Source organism: Dermacentor variabilis, chromosome 6 (genome assembly GCF_050947875.1).
Source record: "Dermacentor variabilis isolate Ectoservices chromosome 6, ASM5094787v1, whole genome shotgun sequence".
NCBI lineage: Eukaryota > Metazoa > Arthropoda > Arachnida > Ixodida > Ixodidae > Dermacentor > Dermacentor variabilis.
In genome coordinates, this window is record NC_134573.1 from 68189234 (window position 1) to 68213676 (window position 24443).

General features: G+C 44.2%; 1 protein-coding gene across 2 annotated transcripts in view; it reads left to right on the top strand.

Moving 5' to 3' along the window:
- Positions 1 to 24443, top strand: part of LOC142584838 (uncharacterized) — a 63079-nt gene that overhangs the window by 9673 nt on the left and 28963 nt on the right. The window contains exons 3-5 of one of the 2 annotated variants that reach the window (XM_075695133.1): positions 1416 to 1557; positions 6040 to 6246; positions 10835 to 10902. In XM_075695133.1, coding sequence (XP_075551248.1) covers positions 1416 to 1557; positions 6040 to 6246; positions 10835 to 10902 — 417 coding nt within the window. Of the gene's footprint in view, positions 1 to 1415; positions 1558 to 6039; positions 6247 to 9625; positions 9677 to 10834; positions 10903 to 24443 lie in introns of those variants that run through there. The other variant, XM_075695134.1, reaches the window with a different exon arrangement.

Genomic DNA, 24443 nt, shown 5'->3' on the forward strand with positions numbered 1-24443 from the left:
ACCATAGTTCCTCTGGCACATGCATGTCACACCTTATACTCCATTTTATAGATAATAGGCAACCCCATGAATAACGATGGTGCTCCTGAGATGAAGATAGAAGGAAGTAGAACAGGGGCGCTATAGTATAAAACTATTCCAAACTTTTCTATTCCAATTCAGCAATCAGCTCTCTATGTTTGGTCAAAAACTTTTTTGAACCACCCTCACTTCGCCTGTCCGTCATACGACGTCATGAAAACCGTAATAGCTTCCAATCTGACATGACGTGTACACACTGATTATGTATGATTTGATCGAACAAAAGAAAAATAATTCTTCCTGATGCGATGCCTTTTCGCAATTAACCCTCTGCTATTGGTCATAAGGTTTCAGGCTGCACCCAATTCACCTGTCTACCACTTGACGTCACAAAACTGCAAAAACTCATTGCGTAAAAATGACGTGTACGCGTTAAAGGTGCATTAATATGCCAAACAAAACTGGATTTTTTTCTGAATAGTCAGAGACTGCCCCGTTCCGAAAGGAATAAAAGATGGCTGCCGCCAATTGCTCAGGCTCCAGCTACTCGCACCTACCGGAGCGCATTGGTTTATTTGCATAAAACATAACTTTTCGCAGGGCTGTATAACGTTATCTGGCTCTTTACGCACCTATACAGCATCGCTGTGCCAACTCCTATTTGCTGAGGATCTGTCTTAGCAGCATTTTTAAATGTCTGTTGCACGCCGCCGCAATTTTAGACAAGCCACCACAAGCTAAGTAAGGGAAAGGGACCAATCGCAGACGCGGGCACCTCCCTTTTCATCCAGTTATCTATTTTTAGTATGCTGGCTCGACGCCATCAAAACACTCTCCACTTAAGCGGGCTCCTCGCCTCTTTTCAGCCAATTAGATAAGAAAAACTGCTCAATGTAGGCAATGTTATTAGTTTTTAAAGGAAACAGACGATACCTCCTATAAACTAGGAGAGCGTTTGATTGGGCAGTTCAGGCAACGCTGCGGGTCACCGCCCGATGCTTGCGTCGGCAGTTACGTAAATTTGATGTTAGGAGATTGGAATAAAAACATATTGGAATAGTGTTGCGTTATAGGGTCCCAGGACATATGCACAGTTTACTTTCTTACTGGTGGATTATTTAACTACACCTAAAATGAAGGTGGGAACAGCATTCTTGTGTGTCAAATTGTCCTGTTGGCTTGAGCATTCGCACTTTACAGTGCAGCACATGTCTAAAGAGTTTTAATATTTTTGTCCTGCTGTCTTTGTGTACGTGCTCTTAGGTTCTGAATTTTTCAGTGCATACAATTTTGCAAGTGGAGTGTCATGTCGCTTACTTGTGTCTAGTCGTGCTGTTTGTTGGTGGTGGTCACTCCTTGTTGACTGATGTTACCTTGGCCTCTCTGCAATGCAGCGCGAGTATGAGTGCAAGCTGTGCGACTGCAAGTTCTTCACGGTTGCCCAGTATACGTGCCACATCCAGAGCTTCGAGCATCGCAAGCGCACCATCCTAAAGACAGCCACCAAGGCTTTCAGCGAGGCACCCCAGTACCGAGGTGGGAAGAGAAGCCCTGCACGCATAATTACATTACTCCTGCAGCACTCCATCACCTATTATAATAAAAGAGCACTGTAATCAAATGTTGAGTCAAGCTAAACTGATAAAACTATACTGTCTCACAATTAGCAGTCAGTGTTGTGGATGGCAGCTGGCAAAGTACAGTGGAATCTCTCTAAACGGAAATTGTTTAAATGAAGCAACAACCTATATGTGCATGTGTCATCTGCTACTTTGCTAACTCAAGCGTGCTTTGCATCATTTCAATTCCGACTTTGCATTGGATCAGCATATTTGTGTGTTCAGCTGTCTTTCTAAAAATGCGCCAGCATTTCTTCCCTATTTGATGCACGTCAAAAGAGAGCAATGACGTGAGCAAACTTTGCCAGTTCCACTGGAGCTAAACTCGGGAGACTGGGAATACTAACTACCCAAGTTGTATAATGCTTGAGAATAAGAGAGAAAATGAATCATTATATATTCACAGCATATATTTAACCTACGTACTTCAAGTTATCAGTATGCACTGTCCATAACATTGCCTCTGTTCTAACTGTAAGATTGCTGCCACCTTCGTATCTCCCAAGGCAGCAGGAAAGCTTCATAACTTTTTCGTTTAATGCATTAAACTGGCAGAAAATGAGGGTATAGCAATTTTCATTTAGCCCCTAATTAATTCACGCACTTCAATATTTGCCAGTATGTCATCCCTAATGTGTCTGCTATTTCTGCTAAATATAAGCTCGTTGAACAGGTGTAGTAGTTACTTCAAAACACCATGAAAACACGTTTTCAGGATGTTTTCAGGTGGTTCTAGGCGCACTAAGAGCTTCGTTGTAAAATATTGGCAACTGCTAGTGCATGCAAAATAATTTAGTTTAATACCATATTTACTCGCTTAATACATGCACTTAAAAAAAAATATGCGCAAAGTTAGGCGGTGCGGTGCGTTCATTATGCGGGGTAAAATTTCGAGCGATCTTTTTTTCCGCGGCCACCTCTAAAAAGTCAGTTTCGCTGAAATGTGAACCACCGATTGCGATAGCAAATGTATAGACAGCTACACGAAGTAAGGATAGTAGTTTTATCGGCCATACAAACTTGCAAACGTTCGCTTCAATGCTAACTGAGCAGCGAAAACGCAGCTTCTCACTAAGGTATGAGCGGCCACCGACTCAGCCTCCGACGCAGGTCGCTTTGAAGATAGGGTGCGCCGCGGCCACACAATGCACAGTTGCTACCGGAGTAAAATGCCGTGAAATACACCTTAAACAAGCCTTAGGAAACACACACAATACTTTTGGTTTATTTTTTACAAGCAATATCTTCACACATAGCCTGATTGCTTCATGATGACTGAAAATTTTTTTCTGTGCAACGTCATTCTGGCAATGTCAGGGAGGCCACTTCTGGCATTTCAACACCAACTTCCCTATCAAAGTAAAATAGTACATTTCATACCTTTAGTACTTACAAATTTCGCCTTTTTATGTACAAGTACCTAGTACCGTATTTTTGTGCATATAACCCACACCCAAATTTTTAAAATTTGAACAATAATGCGGGGGGGGAGGATATATAAATTTTTCCATAAAGTGTGGCTTCAAAGCAGTGTGCGTCACACTGCCGTGAAGCCACAACTTAATGCAAGGTTCTCTGCGATTAAGTTTCGTTATCTCCCAGGGAACCCCACCTCCTCCCCATCCCTGCGTAAAGCTCCCTTCTCCCCTCGTTCACGGTCGCCCATTCTCCTCCGCTTTACAGTAGCTAGCAAATAGCGCACGCAGTGCTGGCAAACACATGTCACCCATTCTCGTGGCGTTCCCTCAGACTGCGCAAAGTACTTCGCGATACAGTGATGAGCCAAATTACCATTGTAATTTTCGGCTCGGTTGAGTTTGCTCCGTCGCCGTTGCGAATGCGAGGGCTTCTCTGTCTGCATTGTCATCTGCTGTCGTGCATGTGCTAGCTGTGATGTCATGTGACTAATTCGTATGCAATAACGTCCAGCATATGAATCCAGCTTTGTCAGCATCACTGCAGAATGGGCCAACAGAGCTGTTGGCCGAAGATACGACGTAGATGAATCGTGCATCCACGAATTGAGACTGTTTTTGCAAAGATTTGAGCATTGTTGTAGGCAGTTACTTTCACTTATTATAAGGGGGGATTTTTTTTTCTTTCCGGGCTCTTGTAGTTGGGAGTGCAGAGTACCATATTTGCACGCTTCTACTGTGTCCCCGATTGTAACACACAGTTATATTAGCACCCAAATATTTAAAAAAAATAATTTTGTGCTGATTCTATCATGCACATCAAGCAACAAAACCTGAGACGACGCATACCGTGTTGAAACAATTCTATGTAACATACAAAGGCACACACAGGGTGTCTAACAACCGGGAAAACCGGGAAAACCGGGAATTATCAGGGATTCTTGATATGTCTGGAAAACTCGGGGAATTGTCAGGGAAATTACAAAAAATGTGACCAAATCAGGGAATGTGGCCGGTGAGATCGACAAAGCGATGAATACGATCTACGGCTCAATCTCGGAGGCCGCGTGCAGTAGCGCCGTTGCTGCGTCCTAAACTGGCACGAATACCGCGAAGATCTCTGAGGCGGTGTGCAACAACGGCGCTGTTACACACGGCCTCCGAAATTGAGCCGTAGATCCCCGACTCCATGCATCGTAGCTCTCCGCAGTTTAATTGCCACTAAGTGGCGCCAGTAACCAACCAGCAGCAAGTGGTCTAAAAGGCAACTGTCATCATCATTATCGGATGAGTATCGCCATCTCTCCATTTTGTGGTAATACGTGCCGTGCTCGTGGGTGCACTTGTGTATGTTGTGTTTTGTTCGTGGCGGCGGCGTTTTGATAGTTTTGTTTTGCGGTGAGGCTGTTTTTGAAGACACTCAAAATCGGCGATGTCACAGTCGACGAAGTGTTCGTTCAATGCTGACTGGACCAACGCCAACGTATCCGACTTCGCCAGCTGGATTAAGCCTGTGCCCAACGATGTATATAGCGCACAATGCGCAGTGTGCTGCAAGACGTTTCGCTTGAGCAACATGGGAAAAACCGCGGTTTCTAGCCACGCTGCAAGTTTAAAGCATAAGAACGCCATGAAGGCGCTGGAAAGTGGCTCCCAGACACGTGTATTCTCGTTCTTCAAGCCAAGCAGTGCAGCCCTGTCAACCGCGACGACCGTCGACGAACGGGCGAAGAGAGCAGACCCCTCATCGATGCCTCCTGCTACATCAGCGCCTGCACAGATCACGGTGCGTGGTTTTTTATTGAAGAAAGATGTTGCGAAAGCTGAGATCGTATGGTGCATGAATGCTGTAATGACTCATGCATCCCTCCATCCCTCCCTCCGTTCCGTATTTTCTGTGAATAAAGAATGCCTCATAGAGAACCTGAACGAAGAATCTCTCATTGCGCAGAGAATAGTGTATGATGGAGTTTCAGCGGCAGGTGGTGTAGCCAATGTTGACATTACAGACAGTATGGTGGAAATGGTGCGTGGCGCAAGTATTCGATGGAAGGAGGAGCTCAAGAAAAAGAAGCAAGACAGGCTGGATGCATCTGAGGCTGAACAAAACAGGAAAAGGGCGGCCACCCGCATCAAGGAACTCCAACAAAAGAAGCAAAGGCTCATCACTGAAGCACAGAATGAGGCTTCTCTTCTCCAGGAAGAAATTGACGCTTTAAAGTGAATAAATGTGCTCATAATCTCGCTTTGGCACTGCAATAAACTGTTTTGTGAGTGGACTCGTCTATGTGAATTGTGCCTCTGTTCGACTCTCAAACATTCTTTAAAATTCAGGGAATTTTTATTGGAATTATCAGGGAAAACCTGGAAAATTCAGGGAATATCTATTAAGTAATTTAGTAGACACCATGCACACAGCTGAATCTTAGTGCCTAGTCGCTATTGGATTCCAATGACACCTCCTTTTCCCTGTGTACCAACTACAGAAAGTCATCTTCAGTTCCATCTGATGCATTAGAAATGCCACTCGTACAGCAAACTAGAAAATGGTAACCGCAAACCAAGGCAGAAAAAAAAAAAATCATCCATTCGATGTTAGCGTGGCTAGCTACCTTGCATTGTAGAGCTTTTTTTTTTGTGAGAAATGGTTTTGTTTTTGTATTTTGAGTAGAATTAGTTACGGTTGCAATGTGCATGCAAATTTGAATGCACTTCTTTATCAAAAAAAAAAAAAAAGTGCACGTTAGAATCGTACAAATACAGTATACGTGGTGGCGGGTTATATGCGCAAGAATACGGTATTGTTCTTGCAACTTCAAGAATACGTCTCAATGTTCCTTTCAGATGTGGCAATGTGTAGTCTTCTATCCTTCCAACATACTTGTCACTCCCTTGACTGTGTTCTCAAGTTGTAATTTCAGGGAAACCAGTAGTACTGCTGGACTTGTCATTGATGAACACGCATCATGCACTGCTGCTTGCAGATGGCCATGGGAGCGATCTGCCACCAGGTCTGTCGGGTCGCAAGGTGGTGCACTGCAAGGTCTGCAACGTGTTCACCAACAGCGCGATACAGCTGGCCGAGCACCTGAACGGGGGACGGCACAAGCTGATGTGCTTCAAGTTCAACGTGCCCATCACCACCTTGGAGCTGACGAGCGACGACACTACCACCCTCGAGGGCACCCGGTGTTAGTAGCACTTCCACTTGTGTGGTGTTAAAGACGATGTTCTCAGTTATGCCTGTTGGTTCCAGAAAGTTACATGGCAATTTTATTGTACTTCATATCATGCATAGCAGGCAGTGCTGTAGAAGCTATACAAGAACATGATACTGTAGGAAATCTATGTACAGTTCACAGTACAGTCACTGTTGGTCTATGACACTGTGTGGAATAATTGCTTTATGTGTATGTGATTACTGCAGGCAGTGCTGTAGAAGCTATGCAAGAACATGATAGAGTAGCAAGTCTGCGTACAGTCACTCATGTTCTATGACGCTGTGTGAAATGCCTTATGTATGATTAATCCCTGCAATAATAAAATCAGGGAGGTAGGGGTTGGGGGAGTGATAATAATCACTTTCGTGAGAATATCCTTGTCAAATGAGACAGCATAGACAGGGAGCTTGCTAAAATATGAGAATGTACTGTCAAAGTTCTGTTAGCTTACTTTGGCGAGCCTTGCTTGAAGCTATGCAGAATGGCGTTGCCGCCAGTACAAAATGCTCTTCATGCATTGGTCAGCGATGGCAGCACTGGCATGGAGCGGTATACTCAGTTACTTTTGGTGATACAATCACTTTTGCAAGAGTTCACGTAGCTCAGGACCAAACACGTTCACGTCTATCAGGCACTTTGTTTCTGCAGTGCTAAGCACACTGTGTAGGCATGGCACCAGAAACGATAGTGCCCGTATGCATAGAACAATACATAGATGTCGACATGTCTAGTGCAGAATCACAATAAATATCCTGGAAGTACATACAGTCGAACTCACTTATAACAATACCGACTTTAACAATATATCAGTTTTAAGAATGAGAAGCTGCTGCATTGTCAACTTTTGTATGTTTTGCATGGTGAAATAACCTGCTTGCTACAATGCCCCGATGCCACATTGTCGGTTGCAATGGTGAAGTCTGGCTGCTCGGGGTCTTAGCTGAAAGGTAGTGAAATGCAAAATCCTTGAAAACAAAAAAAGCAAATGAGAAACTCAAGCCGCTGCATGATGGCCCGTTGCTGCAACAGCTGCTGCACGCTCACCTTCCAGCCTTCTCCGCGCGCTTCTCTCCCCATCACCCTTCCACCCCTCCGAACATGAATGGGCTAAGCCCATAACTCTGCACCGCGGTACCCTCTGATATAGGGATGGACCGCACCAACTACGCTACTCCCAGATTGCTCAGTGGTTCCTCATTCAGTGCAGTTGTGCAAACAGCTTAATCGCTCGTGTTCTTCTTTGTTCGTTGCGTCGAAATCATTCCTGGCCATGTGGTTTCTCAGCCTCGTTTGACTCTCCGCCGAAACGAAAGATGGCTGATCTGCCCGCTGACCATCGACAATGAACGAAGTGGCCGGTGGAAAGAAAGTGCACTACTATAGATTTAGAAACTAAGGCCTGGCAGATAATTCAGTCCCTCCGGGGCTTTGTTTTTGTGGGGAACCTTCCGCTGCACTATGTGGAGCACCTAGATGCTTTGGTAAAGGATGTCGGCAAGCATCGCGTAAAGCATGCAAGGCTGATGGACATAGGGTTTTCTCATGCAAGCCAGTGAGGAGTACGTGGCGAGATGCTAGTGGCACTCTTGTCTCAGCCTTTCTTCTGGATTTCTCAAGCTAAGAGGCGGCCGCGGCAACCTCCTCGCCTTTTAAGATGCCCTCTTGAGGCCACCAAAGCGATGCCTCGGCAGAGCTCACATGTCACTTGCCACCCGTGAGCCGCTTTGCATTTGTTATAGCAGTGAGATTCTTGAACGCTGACAGCCATGGCTTGTTACATGCGATCGGAGCATGCAGGAAGCAGAGTTAAACAAGTCAACAAAATCAGCAGCCAGACGAAGGAACGTGGTGGGAAGGGGCACTGGCCTCCCCACCATTATAGTTTTCTCAAATCAGCTCTGCCATCCCCATATTTTGATATTTTTCATGTTGCCCGCTTATAACAATTATCGGTTATAACAGTGGAATTTTTGTGGCACTTGAATATTGCTATAAGTGGGTTCGACTGTAATTGTATCATTGATAGGGATTGACCAAGAATACGGGTATCTTCTGGCGAATCTCCATCTGGCAACAACAAGTCCCCACACGATGCCTGCTAGGTGCTATCAAAACAAGCTTGCTTCTACTTGAGACCTTATTCTTTTTCTGGGGCCTTATTCTTTGTCTAGGGTTGCTAATGGTACGATCAGCAGTAGGGTGCCTCAATGCGCACATTCTCATCTGGTGCGGCGGGTGAGGAGGACATTGAGGCACCCTAGTTGGCAGTGCACTTGTTACCACGGGAACAGCACGGGTACATCCAGCTGATTCAGGGGACTTGTCTTGGTGCTTTAGTGAGTAGTAAAGTGAAGTCAGTCACATGCAGAAAATTGGCTTGAGCTAGTTGGTGCTGTCATATTATTTAGAAATATGTTTGAATAAACAATTGTGGTATTCACTATGCTTAGATTCTTCACAACTTTTGTTTGAAAACACCCCCAGTCACTGCACTAGCACGCCATACAAAAAATAGAATTGAAAATGCCTTTAGACTGCGCTTCAGCACTTCTTTAATGCTGCAGAATGCAAGGTTTTGTGACTGTTACCTCACTTAATTCATTGTAATAATGTTCTAAATTAAAATTGACATGCTTCGGACAGCTACAATATTAAGATGCACATGCTACAGATTGCTCCAAAATCAAAATTTGTCTGCTCCAACCTGCTCCAGAATGAAATATCATCTGCTCCAAAAATTGCTACAAAATGACTTTGGGCATTCCCACCATTGCACTGCGCATGGTGCACAAATCATCATGTGTCAGTACAGGTTGATGGTGATGCGACCTAATCATTTGAAATTGGCACTAAGCAAACAAAATGGTAGCCACAGCATGTTTCTGGCACATGCAATTGCTTCAGGTTGTTTGCTGTTTTTGTAAAAAAAAGTATAGTGGTGGCCACGCAAGCGTGCCGTAGTGGTATTTTACCCCAAAAGATGCATATGAGCCCTTTTTGAACTCTGTTATCATTACATGTGTGGACGGTGTGGGAACTGACAACTTTACGACAAATTCTGTTGGGGCAAGATTTCAGTTTAGTGATGTTACATAGTACATTTAATCCTATGGGCATCTGCTGGGGATACGAAAATACTTCGTTGTGGTGAGAATTTTATTGTCTCGGGTTTCGCAATTTTGTTATCGTGGGATTCAACTGTATAATGTGCAATGTAGTCGCAGACACTTTCTAATCTTGTGTATATACCCCTTGCAGTTGCAGACATAGGCAGCATGCAGTGTCGCTGTTGACAGTAGCGATGGCCATTTGGGGCTACTGGCTCTTTCCCGGCCCATAGGAATGCGTGGGACCAAGAAGTTTCCAATCTAACTTCTTCATTGCACAGTGCAGTTATGGAGTGAGCATTTCATGAGAAAGTTTCTCTTGCATCTTAAAAGAGCTCGCAAAGCAAAGCAACGGCGATTTCAAACCAGGTGTGTTTTTTAAACGTAGGTCTGTAGGCAAACAAACTACTGCCAATGCACCCACTGCATTGGAATGCCAGTACCTCGAATAATTTTATTCAGACAAGTTCCTAAAGCAGCCTAAATCTGTAATAGCGAAGTCACTGAATGAGTCACTGGGATCAAGAACAGTGTGTTGACTGTCTGTCGGTGCTGTTACAAGTCTGCTGCTGCTTTTGTGTTGCGTCTAAGAGGAAGCTTTAGCTCGGAGCCAATTCTGATGCTACCTATTCAAATACTACATGTAAAATGCAGGAATGCTTTTAGGAGATATCCGCCGGACTGGTTTCAGTCAAATCTTTGCCTTTGAGAAAGAAAGTCAAGTTCTTGTGACTGTAGGAAGAAAAATTTTGACTTGGGCCTTGGAAGTTTTTACAATAATTAACTAGTAAACTTTAGAAAAAAATTAGAGCACTAAGTTAACAAAGCCGTAGCTCTGCTCTAAATACAGATATCACAGTTCTGTAGACTGCATCTGTTAAAACATCCAAAGAGTACAAATTTGATATATATATTTACAGATTACATGTAATTGTTACAATGTTTACAAGCGTTTTAAAATAGTCCTACTGACAAATTAGTGGTATATTTCAGAGTGATGTATTATACACTAATTTTGTCTGCTTTAGGTGTAATTGTGAGGTTCAGTTTACAAAATTATGATACATACTGTATTTTTATTGCTGCTATAGTTGTAAGCTTGATATGCGAGTTTTCTCGTTTTAAATTTGCAATTTTCAACAGTTGTTGTTTTAAAAAATTGATGACTTAAATAAAAATATCTGTTTGGTACAGTAATTAAATTCTAACTTCTTCTTTTAAATGCAAGAAACCTCACAAAATTTGGTGCGGTGGTTGCCAAAACTCTATTTCTCTGTTACCATGCATTCAAATAAGAGTACCCCAGCTAAAACTTCCTCTTGAGCAATTCATTATTTGTAAAGCGTGTGTGCATCCCACAAAATGTGTGTGCTTAGGGCAAGCAGAGGTGTGCACTCGTTCAGTCAACTAATCAGTCATCCCTCGTCTCTCTCTTTTTCTCTAATATGCAGTGCAAGGGGAAAAGCTGATGTGCAAGTGCTGCTCCGTAGAGATCAACTCCATGGAGCAGTACAAAGCGGTGAGCTCTGGTTTGTGCAAGCGGTATTGTTGACAGTTGGATGCCAAAGGCTGTCTTGCCTGATATTGCCTCTTTCTTTGTCAGTAGAAACAACTTTTAAGGGGTTTTTTTTTTCTTTTTTCCGCTTGACCATGAATACCACTGCAAAAGGAAAGGTGAATCACTGAGTGAGCAGGCAAGTTCAAATAGAGGCATCTAAAAAGAAGCATAAAGAAAGAATGAGGAGAAATAATTATTCCTGTACGCTACATTTGTGATGACCTGGTGGCTCAGACCCATCCTAGTTACATTCATGTTGTCAGTTTAAAGGGGCCATGGGAGTTGAATAATGCACGCTGGTTTAGTGCACCAGCATTAGGATGCTCATGCGAACGAATACGCGGTGGCATCTGTTGGTTACCTTGTGTCATGGGGAGGAGACAAGGGTGGAGAGGAGGGAAGTGTGTGAGTGAAGTGATCTGATGGGGTGGGGGGGGGGGGGGAATGCGACCACTTTTATTCCAGGTTTGCTTACCATAGAACGGTGCTTCAGCAGCAGTACAAGTGCAGAGATCAGAGCATTTATTAGGGGGGTTGTCCATAAAGTAACGTTCCCAATGATTTTTCACAATGAAAAACATGCTTATTAGCATTGAATAATACATTTTTGGAAAGATTAGACTTTCCCCTATTTTTTGACATAACACAATGAAAAGCATGCCTATTAGCATTGAATAATGCATTTCTATAAAACTTAGACCTTCCCCTGTTTTTCAACAAAATTGCCGTTAGGATCAATGCATTTTTGCATGCGGTGTACCATCTTCTTTATGCCTGAATCGTAGAACTCTCCTACCGTGCTGTGAAGGTAGCTTAAAGCCTCTTCTTTCAGCTCCTCTCCGGTTCTGAAATGTGTCCCACCCATGTGTTTCTTCAATTCAGGGAAGAGATGGTAGTCACTTGGGGCTATGTCTGGGCTGTAGGGCAAGTGTGTGACACTATCCAATCCAAATTTGTTGATGAGATCGTTTGTTACACGAGTGATGTGCGGACGAGCGTTGTCCTGATGGAAATGCACTCCCTTTCTGAGCACGCCTCTCCTCTTGTTTTGAATCGCGTGGCAAAGGTTCTGCAATGTTTCGCAGTAGTGGTCTGCATTGATTGTTGTACCGGCAGGCGTGAATTCACACAACAATAACCCCTTCCTGTCCCAAAAGATGCTTGCCATCACTTTGCCGGCACACAGTGTTTGTTTGAACTTCCGTGGCTTTGGCAACTCTGGATGTTTCCACTGATGGGATTGTTGTTTTGTTTCTAGGGTTGTGTAGTGGACCCAGGTCTCGTCCCCAGTGACAATAGAGTCCTAGAATTACTTGCCATTGGTTTCGTAGGCCCGAAGAAATTCGCAGGCCGCTTCAACACATTGCCGTTTGGGGTCTTTTTTAAGCATTTTCGGGACCTACCTTGCGCAAAGCTTGGCATACCCAAAAAGGTTTGTCAAAATTTTGTCAATGCAGGTCTTACTGACATCAGTGATCATTTTGCAGAGCTCCCGAACCATCACCCTTCGATCTTTCAGCATTGTTTCTTCCCCTTTCACAATGGTTTCATCCTAAACCGATGGCCGTCCAGAACGCCATGGATGTCTGTACGTCCATCTTTGAATTCTCTGCACTACAGTCAACGACCAATATTTCGGACCCTCTAGGGAACGTAAAAACGTCAGAAAATTCAGGCAGTCTGAAAAAATGAATGCATGCAAAAAATCGCACCTTTTTTTTTTCTTTTTTTCTCGGATATAGAGGTAAAGGGCGAAGTACCAGGCTTCCGAAACCCTACCAAAGCATCACTGAAGTGGCTATAAAAAGAGGCGTTCAAAAACTCTACATGCAGCTGACTGCCGGTTTATTATGTACATGTGCATCGTCGGGCAGCCGGTGTTATTGCTGCAGTGGCTTGAAGAACTTGTTGATTGTTGTTTGGACGCCGTACCGGTTGCATGCGATGCGTGCGAGGAAATCCGAAACTGTTTGCTTAGAAATGCTGAACTCCTTGCTCATGTCAGCCTGCAATCGGCCGCTCACAACTTGCTTAATAATGGCGGCTTTCTTCTCCATCGTTAACCGACGGTATTGCTTTCCGCGCTTCGATGCCATCGGCAAGGACGATGAAGGCGGAGTGGGGGCCATCGAAGGCAAGCGAAATCCTCAAGTTGCGAACAGTGGAGTTCGCTGATGAGCGTCGAAGCACCTAGGCCTAGCGTCGCAGAGCACACTTGACACAACAGCACAACCACACACCACGCTAGCCAAAACGTGGCCTGCGCAAACGAAACGAAATGGCACCGCTCTGGAAACTCCGCCAGAGGCGGAATTGCAGCGATGAACATAGCCAGCATGGCCAGATCAAATCGGTGTGTGATGGCTAGATTCGGCTAGCTGTGGTTCAAAGCGGTGATATGCTTCGGCTGCAAGTCGATTTCCTTCGCAAGGGCGCTGCGTGAGGAGCCAAAGGACCTTCCGTCGTGTCAAAAAGTCCGGAAAATTGGATGGAGGGGGGTTCGAGCGTCCGAAACTTCAGAGGTCCTTATACATTGATTCTATGGGGCTCGTGGCGGTGCCGCGAAGACGTCCGAAATATCAGACATGTCCGAAAATTTGGGCGTCCGAAAATTCAGTCGTTGACTGTATTTGCACATGTGTTGTACGCTCATACACTTTTCTCTGTAGACTTCACACAGTTGGGAATGAATGTTCACCGATGCAGTGTTTTTTGCTCACAAAAAACGAATCACGGAGCATAATTCACATCTGGCGGGAGAAGCAAGTGGGAGCTTCATTTCTAACGGCTTCCAAGCCAAGACTGAGCATCACAGACAGCTTGCTCTGGCGGGGACTGGGAGAGGGGGAACCAAGCTACATGCCAGTGTCACCGGATCCCATGCAACAGCATTCCTCACGACTGCAGCTCCTTGGGAACCTTATTTTACAAACAAGCCTCGAACATTAATTTGCACCAGGAAGTAGTGTCCTCAGTGAATTTTCATACGAGTGCCTGATCAGCCTATGTGGTTTGCATGTGGGAAAAAAAAAGGCTTTTGTGCAGTGAAGATGTTACAGTTAACCTGGTACAGTCATGCCCTGCTTTTCATTCATTCATTCATTCAGTCATTCATTCATTCATTCATTCATTCATTTGTATACAACACAGTAGCATAATACAGTCGAACCCACTTATAATGATACCTGTTTTAACAAGGTGTATCGGATATAGCAATGAGCAGCCAATGCATTGTAAAATTTTGTATGTGTTCTCTGGTGAAATAAAGCGCTTATTACAATGCTCTCATATTGTGTTATTGGTTATAACTAATATGTCTGCAGCTGGGTGTGTGTGTGGAAATAAAAGGTTAGCAAGATCTTTGAAAAGAATAAATATGCGAGCCGTGGCAAGGGTTTGTTGTACCATAGAACACAAACAGAAGTTCATGGTAGTGCAGCTGCTCTTTGTGAAATCTGGGTATTGTGAAAACCGGTAATGCTATAATTGGGTTTGACTACTTCTTTCTGTCTACTTAAAATCTTGATATCTGTGTCCGCTTTACTTTGCTTTTTTTTGTGTGTATGTGTGTGTGTGTGTGTGCAGCCCCCTTATAACAACTATCGGTTATAACAGTGAGATTTTCTTGGCTCTTGGAAATTGTTATAAGTTGGTTCTACTTACATTCAAATGCTCTTATAACAGACTACTTGGGATCTCCAAAATCCTTCGTTATACAGGTCACTTCGTTGTAAAGGTCACGCATCATACTGTCCACAATAGAGAAGGCCAAGCACATTCAACCAAAGAAATCTGTAAATGTGAATTCAAGAAGAGCTTAGTGAATTAAGTCGCAAAATTTTTTTTGTACACTTTGACTGAATGAATGTGCGACTGCAGCCAACCGTTTTGCACCTAGGTTCAGAGCATGCTCCGGGGCAAAAATCAGGAACTGCACAAAGTAAAGCTGCAGATTATCAAATACCGCATCGCCTTCCTTGCTGTCAAAATTCTTGGTTCGTTTGCAGGCTCGTCTCTGTTGCCTTCCTTCCCATTCTTGACCTTTTCACCTTAGTTGGCTTTGAAAACATCATCGGTTGTCAGTTACAATTGCATCATTACATTAGATCATGTTGGGATCAACTGCAATGGGTTCGTCAGCTGTCGCATCCACTGCTGCATTACAACAAGCAGCGTGTAAGTTTAGCGATTCCTGGGGCAGTGCAGCAGGACTAATTGCGATATCATCAGGCCGATCAAGTGTGTCACTAGCGCTGCCATTATCGCTAGCACAGAGAGCACCTTGGTGACATCTGCAGAGGGCAGTGGCAACGCAGCTACGTGGCATACGTTGTAGACAACAAAACAGCCTTCAGGGACGCCTAGATTTTTTCGTTGTACAAGCAAATTCGTTGTAGTGGTCTCTGTTGTAGAGGCATTCACAGCACATTTGAAAGATGAGAATTCGGCTGGGACATAATCGATTCTGTGTTATTCATGTGATTTCGCTGTATAGCCGTTCAACTGTATACAACAGTAGTTGGACTGGATTGGTGAACTACATCAGCGGTTCTTTACTGGCACGCACCTGTCGTTACTTGCACATGTGGCTTCATAGTCAAAGCTTCAGTTTTACATTCAATGTTTCCATCGTTCACTGGAAGGAATGGCACAAGAATGGAACAATGCAACTAAATGGAGAAGCATGTAGTGCATGTCCTTCCTGTCTACGATGAATGCACAAGCTCAAGATGCCATTAAAGGCCAACTTGCAAAAATTGCCTTAGTGGTATATGGAAGTTGCGGAATGGGGCCCCGTAATTCCATTCCCACTCCATTTTGGACAGTGGAAGTTCCTGTCAATTCCACTCCTTTTAACTCCTCGGAATGGTGAGAGTTGGACCATTTCCACTCCAGGAGTGGCTGAGATGAACAATTCCATTTCTCCAATTCCAGTGAATGAAAAGGTTTCTCTGTACTTGTTCGAACCGATTTTTTGGACATGCCCGATAATTTGGATGCCTTTGCGGCACCACCACGTACCCAATATATAGCCAATGTGTAAGATCCTTTGAAATTTCGGGTGAAAAAAATTATTCGCTGTCTCATTAGCTGAACTTTTTGCCATGATTGCAGGTCACAAACTGCATTATTTGAAGCCACCACCATTTTAATTATTAAAGCCTCAAACTGGGCCCTCCTGCACGCCGATCTGCTGGCAGCCGTAGCCACCATCGTGGCAATGCTAGGCCTAGCTGTTTTGACGTTTGCTGCAAAGCTTCCTCCTGTTCAGGGCCATGTTTTGAATTGAAAGAATTCGCCGCCATAGGCAGTTGCTCTGACTACACCTTTGTAGTCCTTGTGGATGGCTTGGAAATGCGGAAATCTCGGCACGTTGCATAATGCCGGTTCCCAAAAGTCAGGTTCGCTGAAATACAGCAATGTTACGTGCTAAACGATATGCGAGGTATTGCTGTGAAGCATACCAAAAGTGGAAGGAGGTATCTATCACAGGACAATATATATACCTAAATTGTACACACATGCACACACCATCTCCTGTCAGAGTAAGAGCACTGCTATGCCCAAAAAGTGTAGTGGCAGGCCTTCAAAGCTATTTCAGATGTGCCTGTGGCTATTTGAGCCCTTGGGGACAATAAAAGGCATGCATTCATTTTTTTAGACGTTTTTGTGGATCCCAGGAAAGCCAAAAAATCGCACGTTGACTGTACTTGCACTTGCGTGCCTCATAGCTAAAAACATAATTTTGAAGTCTTAAAGACGTTATGCATAATGTTACATATAATTCTTTTTAAAAACGAACATGTTTGTGGTCTGTTAACTCTGCAGCACGTTGTTGCCTGTAGTTTCTCTAATACCTACTGCTTTAGAGCGAAGTTTTCTTGGCAGACCCTTCCGGACTTGACTGACCATGGCTGTGTGCTGCTGTAATGCCAAATAGCTCATACAAAATAAAAAACTGAATTACTTGCCAGACGGTGACATTATACCTTGGCGTGACCCGCCTTGGTTGCTCAGTGGCTATGGTGTTAGGCTGCTGAGCACGAGATCGCGGGATCGAATCCCAGTCACGGCAGCTGCACTTCGATGGGGGCAAAATGCGAAAACACCCGTGTAATTAGATATAGGTGCACGTTAAAGGGACACTAAAGGTTACCAGAAACTCAAGTTAAAGTGGTAGAGCAATGTTCTAGAACGTCTAAGGCGTCAATATAATCGCGAACAGAGCTTTAGTAACCGAGAAATTGAGGTAAATGCATGACACGATTTGAGACCCCCCAGCGACATTCCGGTACTAGCCCGATGACGAAAGGACTCCTCATAATTTGTGTTACGAATACTCAACTACTCGTATTAAAAATATCATTTCATTCGATTATAAGACGGAAAAAAATGCTACTTGTCTACGTCTATTCGATTCTAAGAAAAAATAACATTTTGACGTTACCCTTTAGTAATATGGGTTTTCGAAAGGTTTCGTTTTCGCTCGACTCTACGCGCTCGACTCTGCGCCGCGCACGCTTTGGAGTTTCAGTAGTTTCGTTATCGCGTCGTGCTGTGAGGGTTCTCCTGGCTCGCGAAACTTTCACTTGGAACAAGCAGCGAGAATGCCACGTCCATGTGATGTCGTGGGAAGCCCTCGTTGCTTTCCCGCTCCGGAGAGCCGGTGTCGAGGCCGCCGTCGTTGTACGCAACGACGCCGGCAGTGCGAGCCCTCAGCAGCAGGTCGCGCTCGTCGGTGCTCAAATCGCTGAAGTTGAGCCCACCATCGCGAGCCAATCTGTCGGTGTCAGGGTCCATTGCGACGAGCGTCGAAGTTAGCGTCATAGAATGAAGTACCAGCTTATGGGCATCTTGCGCTGGAGTTTGAGGTATAGTAGCGGCGCCTGGTGGCGGTGCGGGAAACGACATCTGGGTCATGCCAGCTTGGGTCGTATTGAGCCCTGGCTGTGGCGAAGCACGTTTCTAGGCGGAGTTTTGCGTCGATTCGCACATTTTTATGCCCTGTTGCGAGTGCGAAAAGGCTCGTCGCTTCTCATAGACCACGCCGACCACGCTGCGAGCTCGCCGCAGCCTATAGTTTAACAAAAACGGACTCTCCGTGTGCCGTGGGACGTAATGTGGGACGTAATTCGTTTCTCCTTCCGCTAGCCACCATACTCCCGCTTTCGCTCTGCTGTCGGCTCTGTCTTGGCTCTGTTTCTGGCCGCGCGTTCGTGTTTTGCGCAGAAAAGCCGTAGCGCCGTCTGCGGACGCCGTTCTACTCACCGATGGCGCAACGTCACTATGAGACCATGATGTCAGTACTCCTCGATTGGAGGGCGGGCGATTTGAACTGCGCTAGAGGTACGCGGACGCTTCAGAACGCATTTTCTCTTAAAATAAGTCTCTCCTTGGCACGAAACAAGCGTTTCGAGGTTTCTGTGATGGTATTTCAACAGTCCACGTTGACTTAATAGTAACCTTTAGTGTCCCTTTAAAGAAACCCGCCGTGGTTGCTCAGTGGCTATGGTGTTAGGCTGCTGAGCACGAGGTCGCGGGATCGAATCGGCCACAGCGGCCGCATTTCGATGGGGGCGAAATGCGAAAACACCCGTGTGCTTAGATTTAGGCGCACGTTAAAGAACCCCAGGTGGTCAAAATTTCCGGAGTCCTCCACTACGGTGTGCCTCATAATCAGAATTTTGGCACGAAAAACCCCATAATTAAAAAAAAACCTTGGCGTGGGTTAGCAAGGTTCGGTCCACAGCAGCCCGGCGCTCTAACCATTAAGCCACCATCGCACATGCAGTTCTATTGTGCCAATGCCAACTAACTCTTTGAGATGATCGCCACATGTATTGCATTGTGTAGCACGGCTGCACGAGAGCAAATGCGCACGAGCCAGTCTTTTTAACATGGAAGACGCAGGAATGAAATGTACAAATTTATAGCATTTGAATAACCACTTCACAGACTTCACATAGATTCTAAGATGTGCATTGGACCTGCTTACTTTTGTTAAAAGAAGCCTTTTATAATTTTGGTTTTTGCAAAAATCTGTCTACCTAATTAGCTGTGACAAAGATCACCAGCTCCCAAAAGAAGCTCGGATGGCAGAAGACATGCCTGGTCAGCACAGTACTCATACATGAGCAACCTTATTTAACAAATGCATACAAAATGCATACTAAAGACAGTTTTATGTGTAACAGCACTAGACAAATAAATATGTAAAACATTATTACATTAATTTTGTTTTATTGCTTACCAAATAGTTTGAACAAACATGTCAGTTGCACAGGTAAGAAGTCACGAATATGTGATATGATTGCAAAATACAATAGAGCCTCATTTATTTGTATCGGGGAAAAAAAAGCACGAGAGAAAATGTGCTAATCAGGAAACCGTAGCATCTGAAGTACCTAAAAAATTTGACAGACTCCAACTGTAGTTGGCATTCGTGTAATATGAAGTACTGCGCGAATCATTGCAGCGTGAGTTGCTGATGCACATGGGGCCCCGGTTGTTCCAGACGTATTTTGTTGTTTTCCTCTTGCATAGTGTAGTGATGGGAAACCGAAATCAAACTGGTAGACAATGCCGGATGCTGCCAGAGTGAAACATGACCGTCGTATCACGCTGCCTGCAGTGGGAAACAGCAGCACGTTTGGGTTGTCGTCTACTGAAAGCTTGCAGTGCCCGTCCAATGGCACTACACCCCACACACTGTGAAACAGATGGGTGAAGATGCTTATCACAGTAGGGTTGGTGGCAATAGCTGTGAATGCTGCATGCGACGATTCAGGAGGAGATGTGCTGTTGCCGGAATAAGAAACTGAGCATGCTGCCATTTTCACATGAGACGGATGGGTGGGTGTTCCAGGTAACCTGATGCAGCGGGTGACTACTGTGCTCGATTGCACATGCCTCATGCCTTTTCTTGTTTACATGCGGATCTAGTGGCCGAAAAATGTGTGCAGTCATAGTCTGTGGCAGGGAACGGTGACGTGTTTGGGTTACCGTCTATTAAATGCATGCAGTATGCTTCCAACAGCACCACGTACCGTGAAACAGATGGAGGAGATGTTTATTGCAGTATGCAGTAGTGCTCCGTTGATACATTCCTTGCTGTTGCATTTTCTCGGTTGCTTACTCGTGTTTTCGAGGGACCTCAATCTTATTTACTCCTATGTATTATGTTCCCATTTAATACGGTGCCATTCTGTAATGTACCCGCTTCTTACATTGCATTTATGCATTTAAAAGGGAATGCACGTAGATATAACAGTGCAGGGAGAAATTGGTGCTCACATGTTACAGCAAGCGACCGACTCGTTGCAACAAACAACCATTTCGATGCGACAAGCGACCAATTTATTGCAACAAGCGACTAAAGTTTGCAATAAATGAATAAAGTTGCACAAGCCAGGTACCGCACAAAGATTGCGAGAAAGGAAGCGCAGACCAGTTGGTGAAGCATCTGAAAAAGTGTGCATCTATTAAAACCTACCGGGTACACGCACACTGGGCCAATCCTGCCAAGTACAGGCTACATTTTCTTTGGGGCCTGCAAGGGTCTTATTGGCAATTTCACGATTGCTGCTTCTCTTTAGTCAGCTTTGACGCAGTAGAACCATGTTATGCGGTGAAGCGTACGCAAAATACTGCGATAGGGGCCACTGTCACAGCAAACCGTACGTGTCCCTCAATTATACACATCTGCATGTGCCGTTCCTGGTCATAGTACAAGTGCCGAGACCTAATAACTGCACGTGCAGCCACTTGGTCTGTTTATGACGTTAAGTGATTTGCCCCCTTCCTCATGGTTAAATTTTCGCGGCTTGTACATTTTTTTTTGTTCACAGTTCCTTTAAAAATGCATCAGCGGGGTTCTGCTGTAATTGGTGGTGATAGCTGTGAGTGTGGTGTGTGATGACCCGGGAAGTAATTTGCTGGTGCAGGAACAAAAAACTGAGTGTGTGCTGGCGTTTTCACGTGAGATGGGCGGGCAAATATTATGATGAAGCTGCCGCGATGGACAACTACTGTCCTCGATATTGCACGGCTCATACATTTGCTTGTTTACATGGGATCTGCCAGCCGGAAAATGTGTCGTATGATCGCAGTTAGGCGATGTACTGAATGTTCATGTCAAACAAATGTTTTTTTCTGGAAATGTATGAAGCAGTAAAAAGATAAGTTTAACTCTCTACTGGGTCATTTTTGTGTTCTCAGTTGTGAATGTTGGCTCTGGGAAATTGTACGTAATGGTGATCATATCAATGAGGCTCTACTGTACATTCATTCCTCGCAATCAAAATAACTCCAAAACAGGTCAGTTCGTGGTGACAGCCCTGAATTCTTCTGCTCTTTTCCAAAGTGGCTCCCTCCTTACATTGCAAAAAGGAGAAGAGACAGAGTGAAGGCTCACTCTCCAGGCTTCTTAAAAACCATAATTTCAAAATTGCCTATGCAGTGCAGTCCTTTTATAACAATAACGATGAGCCAACTTAAGGGTATTATGAGGTATTGAAGCTAATATGTTATTCACCACATGTTGGATATATAACAATTGAAATTCTGCCTTTTGGGCGATGTTTTTCATGCAGAATAATCATGAAATTCGTACTCTTCTCTGATCTAATCTTTTCGTACTCTTCCTTCCCAAGTTTTTATTTTCCTTTTTTGGCGCAACAATGTATTCTTTATATGAAATTTGCATTGCTAAGTTCCCCTTAACCAAGACAAGGCGAAAAGTTCACTTATGCGAGTTCATATCTGCTGCTGTTACCGCGCAGCACATCCCGCCCACGCGCCGATTGCGAAAGCCACGGAGAGCATCGCAAGTTGGCGCAGCATACCACAAGATGGCACCAGCTTCTTTGTGTCTGCGTCATCGGCGAGCATCCAGAGAAGAGAAAAAAAAAAGACACACGCGAACTGCGTCTGCGCTTCGTTTCTACAATCTCCATCTATTTCTCAGCGAGCATGGAAATGCATCACGGAAGCAGCAGTAGGTGCGCTGACAAATCGAAAAGCTTTGTTGCATGAGACAAAGCTGCAAATTTTGCAAGACTCAAAGGATGAGCTCGCGCAGTTGATGATGTCGACGATTCTGAAAATCAGGAGCATCACGATCATGAAGGCTAGAAACAGTGGCCATGCCGATCAACAGAAAAGGCAGGCTTTGTGAGCCAGGGCGAAGCCCCCCATGTGTGAAACCAACACGGTGGAAGCCGCTGACATTACCGAACTCTGGGAGCACATCGCTACTGGCAATAAAATAGGTGGGGCTTCAATGGAGGAGTTTCCAAGTGCAGATAAGTCTGCCTTATTCTGTGAAGAATCTCTGACAGGGCGATTGTTGTCGTGACAAACAGGAGCACTGTGCAACGGAGGTGATAACAGCTGCAGTGAAGACGAGGTTGACAAAGGCCCGTCTTTGACAGTGACCGCAGTGTTTACCCAAAGTGCACTGTTGTCGATCTAGTCGCTCATTATTTTCATGCACACTAAATTATAGGTGTCAGTGTTCACACAGCAGCTGGACGCGACGCACACCGCAGTTGTGAACTTGAAACTTCCTCTAAAGCAAGTGCAGATTGTGGACTATTGCATTGCATCTAACGCTTGACTCACTGTTTTGAGGCATAAGCAAAGATTTTGCTTTTCACAGCCTACTTTCTGCAACGTTGATTTTTTATCGCAATTCAGAGCTGCAAACGTATGTTCGGCGGCTTTCCTTATGGCAGTCCAGATATAGCAATGATCAGTTATAATGGTCAGAATTTTTGTTCTTCTTTATATCATTATAAGTGGACTGCACTGTAATGATCAAGGTCTTCGGAAGGGAAATTACACCTCAACAATTTTACATGGTTTTTCCTCAGTTTAGGATTATGCCAAAGGTGACACTAATCTCTGACATTATGGAGCACCAATTTTTCAAATAATATAATCTACACTGGCCAGCTTGTGACCGCTGAAGTTAGCTTCACTTTAGCTGCACGAATGTCAAACATTTTACGAACACATGGCATGCTGCGACACAAGCTTGTGTTCTAAATAATATCTGCCATTATCAAAATTCTGCAGTTTGTTCAAAACTTAGTTGTGTGAAGTGAAGTAGAAAATTATCTTACACCATAGTATATTCCATGCATTCTGCTAGATTATTTTGTCACCTTGAGGACTAACGGGAAAGTGAAACGCATTGATACGTTTTGCAAGGCTATCTTTTTGTTTTACATACGCTTGCACACCAGCGAGCATCTATTTCTCCAGGACACCACTCTGACTTCCTGTTATCGATTCTTTTGGATAATCGGCAGTGTGCCAAAAAACTATGGTGCGCGTTCTAAATCACCGTGTACTCTTGCAGGGTACAACAGCTTGCATCATCGATTTTTACCTCCATCCTTGCATCAGAGGCCAAGTGTGCATTCGCTGAAGCAAATCATATTTCTTGACAACTAGAAGTCACTGTCTTTAGAAGCACTTCATTCATGTAACACTGGAAGGTTTTCATGTCTTCAGAAGTGCAGAATGTGCAGAATATAGTGTTGTTTGTATTTACTGTGGCAGAGGTAGTCACCGAGGGGTAGATACTGAAAGAACCGATAGGAGACACAATATATTGGCCAAGTCTGGCTTAGTCTAAAGGGTGTATTTGCCAGTTTGCTTGTCTCGCTTAAATTGTGTTCCAGGACTATGTGCTTATTCCATTCCAACTACATTCCGGAATCTCGTGCTTTCATTCCATTCCCATTCCATCTGTTCGTCTGGTGCCATCATTCTAGTCCCATTCCATTCCAGCTGTTTGAAAATATGAAATGATTCTGGAATCATTTCAGCTTCACAGTTGCCATTCTACAACTCTGGTATGATACTTGTCATTTATAGCAAATTTAGCTGAAGTGAAACTTTGTTGCAGTTGATCTTTAGACAAGGGGGGTGTTGACATGTATTTTAGAAGTTAAACTTGACCACACATACCTGCCACATAAAATTAGGACACTTCCCTAGTATGAAGGTTGGGAAGCACTTATGAAGTTTTTTAATATGATACTAAAGGGCATGTCAAAATGCTAGACGTTGCATCATCGATATTATTGCGACTTCATGACACAGTGCAAAATTTGCCTTTATTGTGCAACGATGAAACTAAATGGGATGATGTTTCTCATTAAAAAAAAAAATTACAAGAGCACGGCACAAGTTTCTTCTGACCGAGCTTGTGTGTTAGCAGCCGAAGTGATCACAGGAATGGAACGAGCCAGTGTATCATTACGTCATAATGCATCCACCTCCTGAGTGCAGAATGCAAAACTGGTTCATGAAAACAAATTCTAATACAATCGAACGCACCCACTTATAACAGTATTCAAATGCCAAGAAAATTACATTCTTATAACCGATAATCTTTATAACTGAATTGCACCAAAAAAGGACAGACACTGAAACATTTTAATTAGACAGAAAGAAGTATAGTCAAACCCACTCATAACAATATTGGTTTT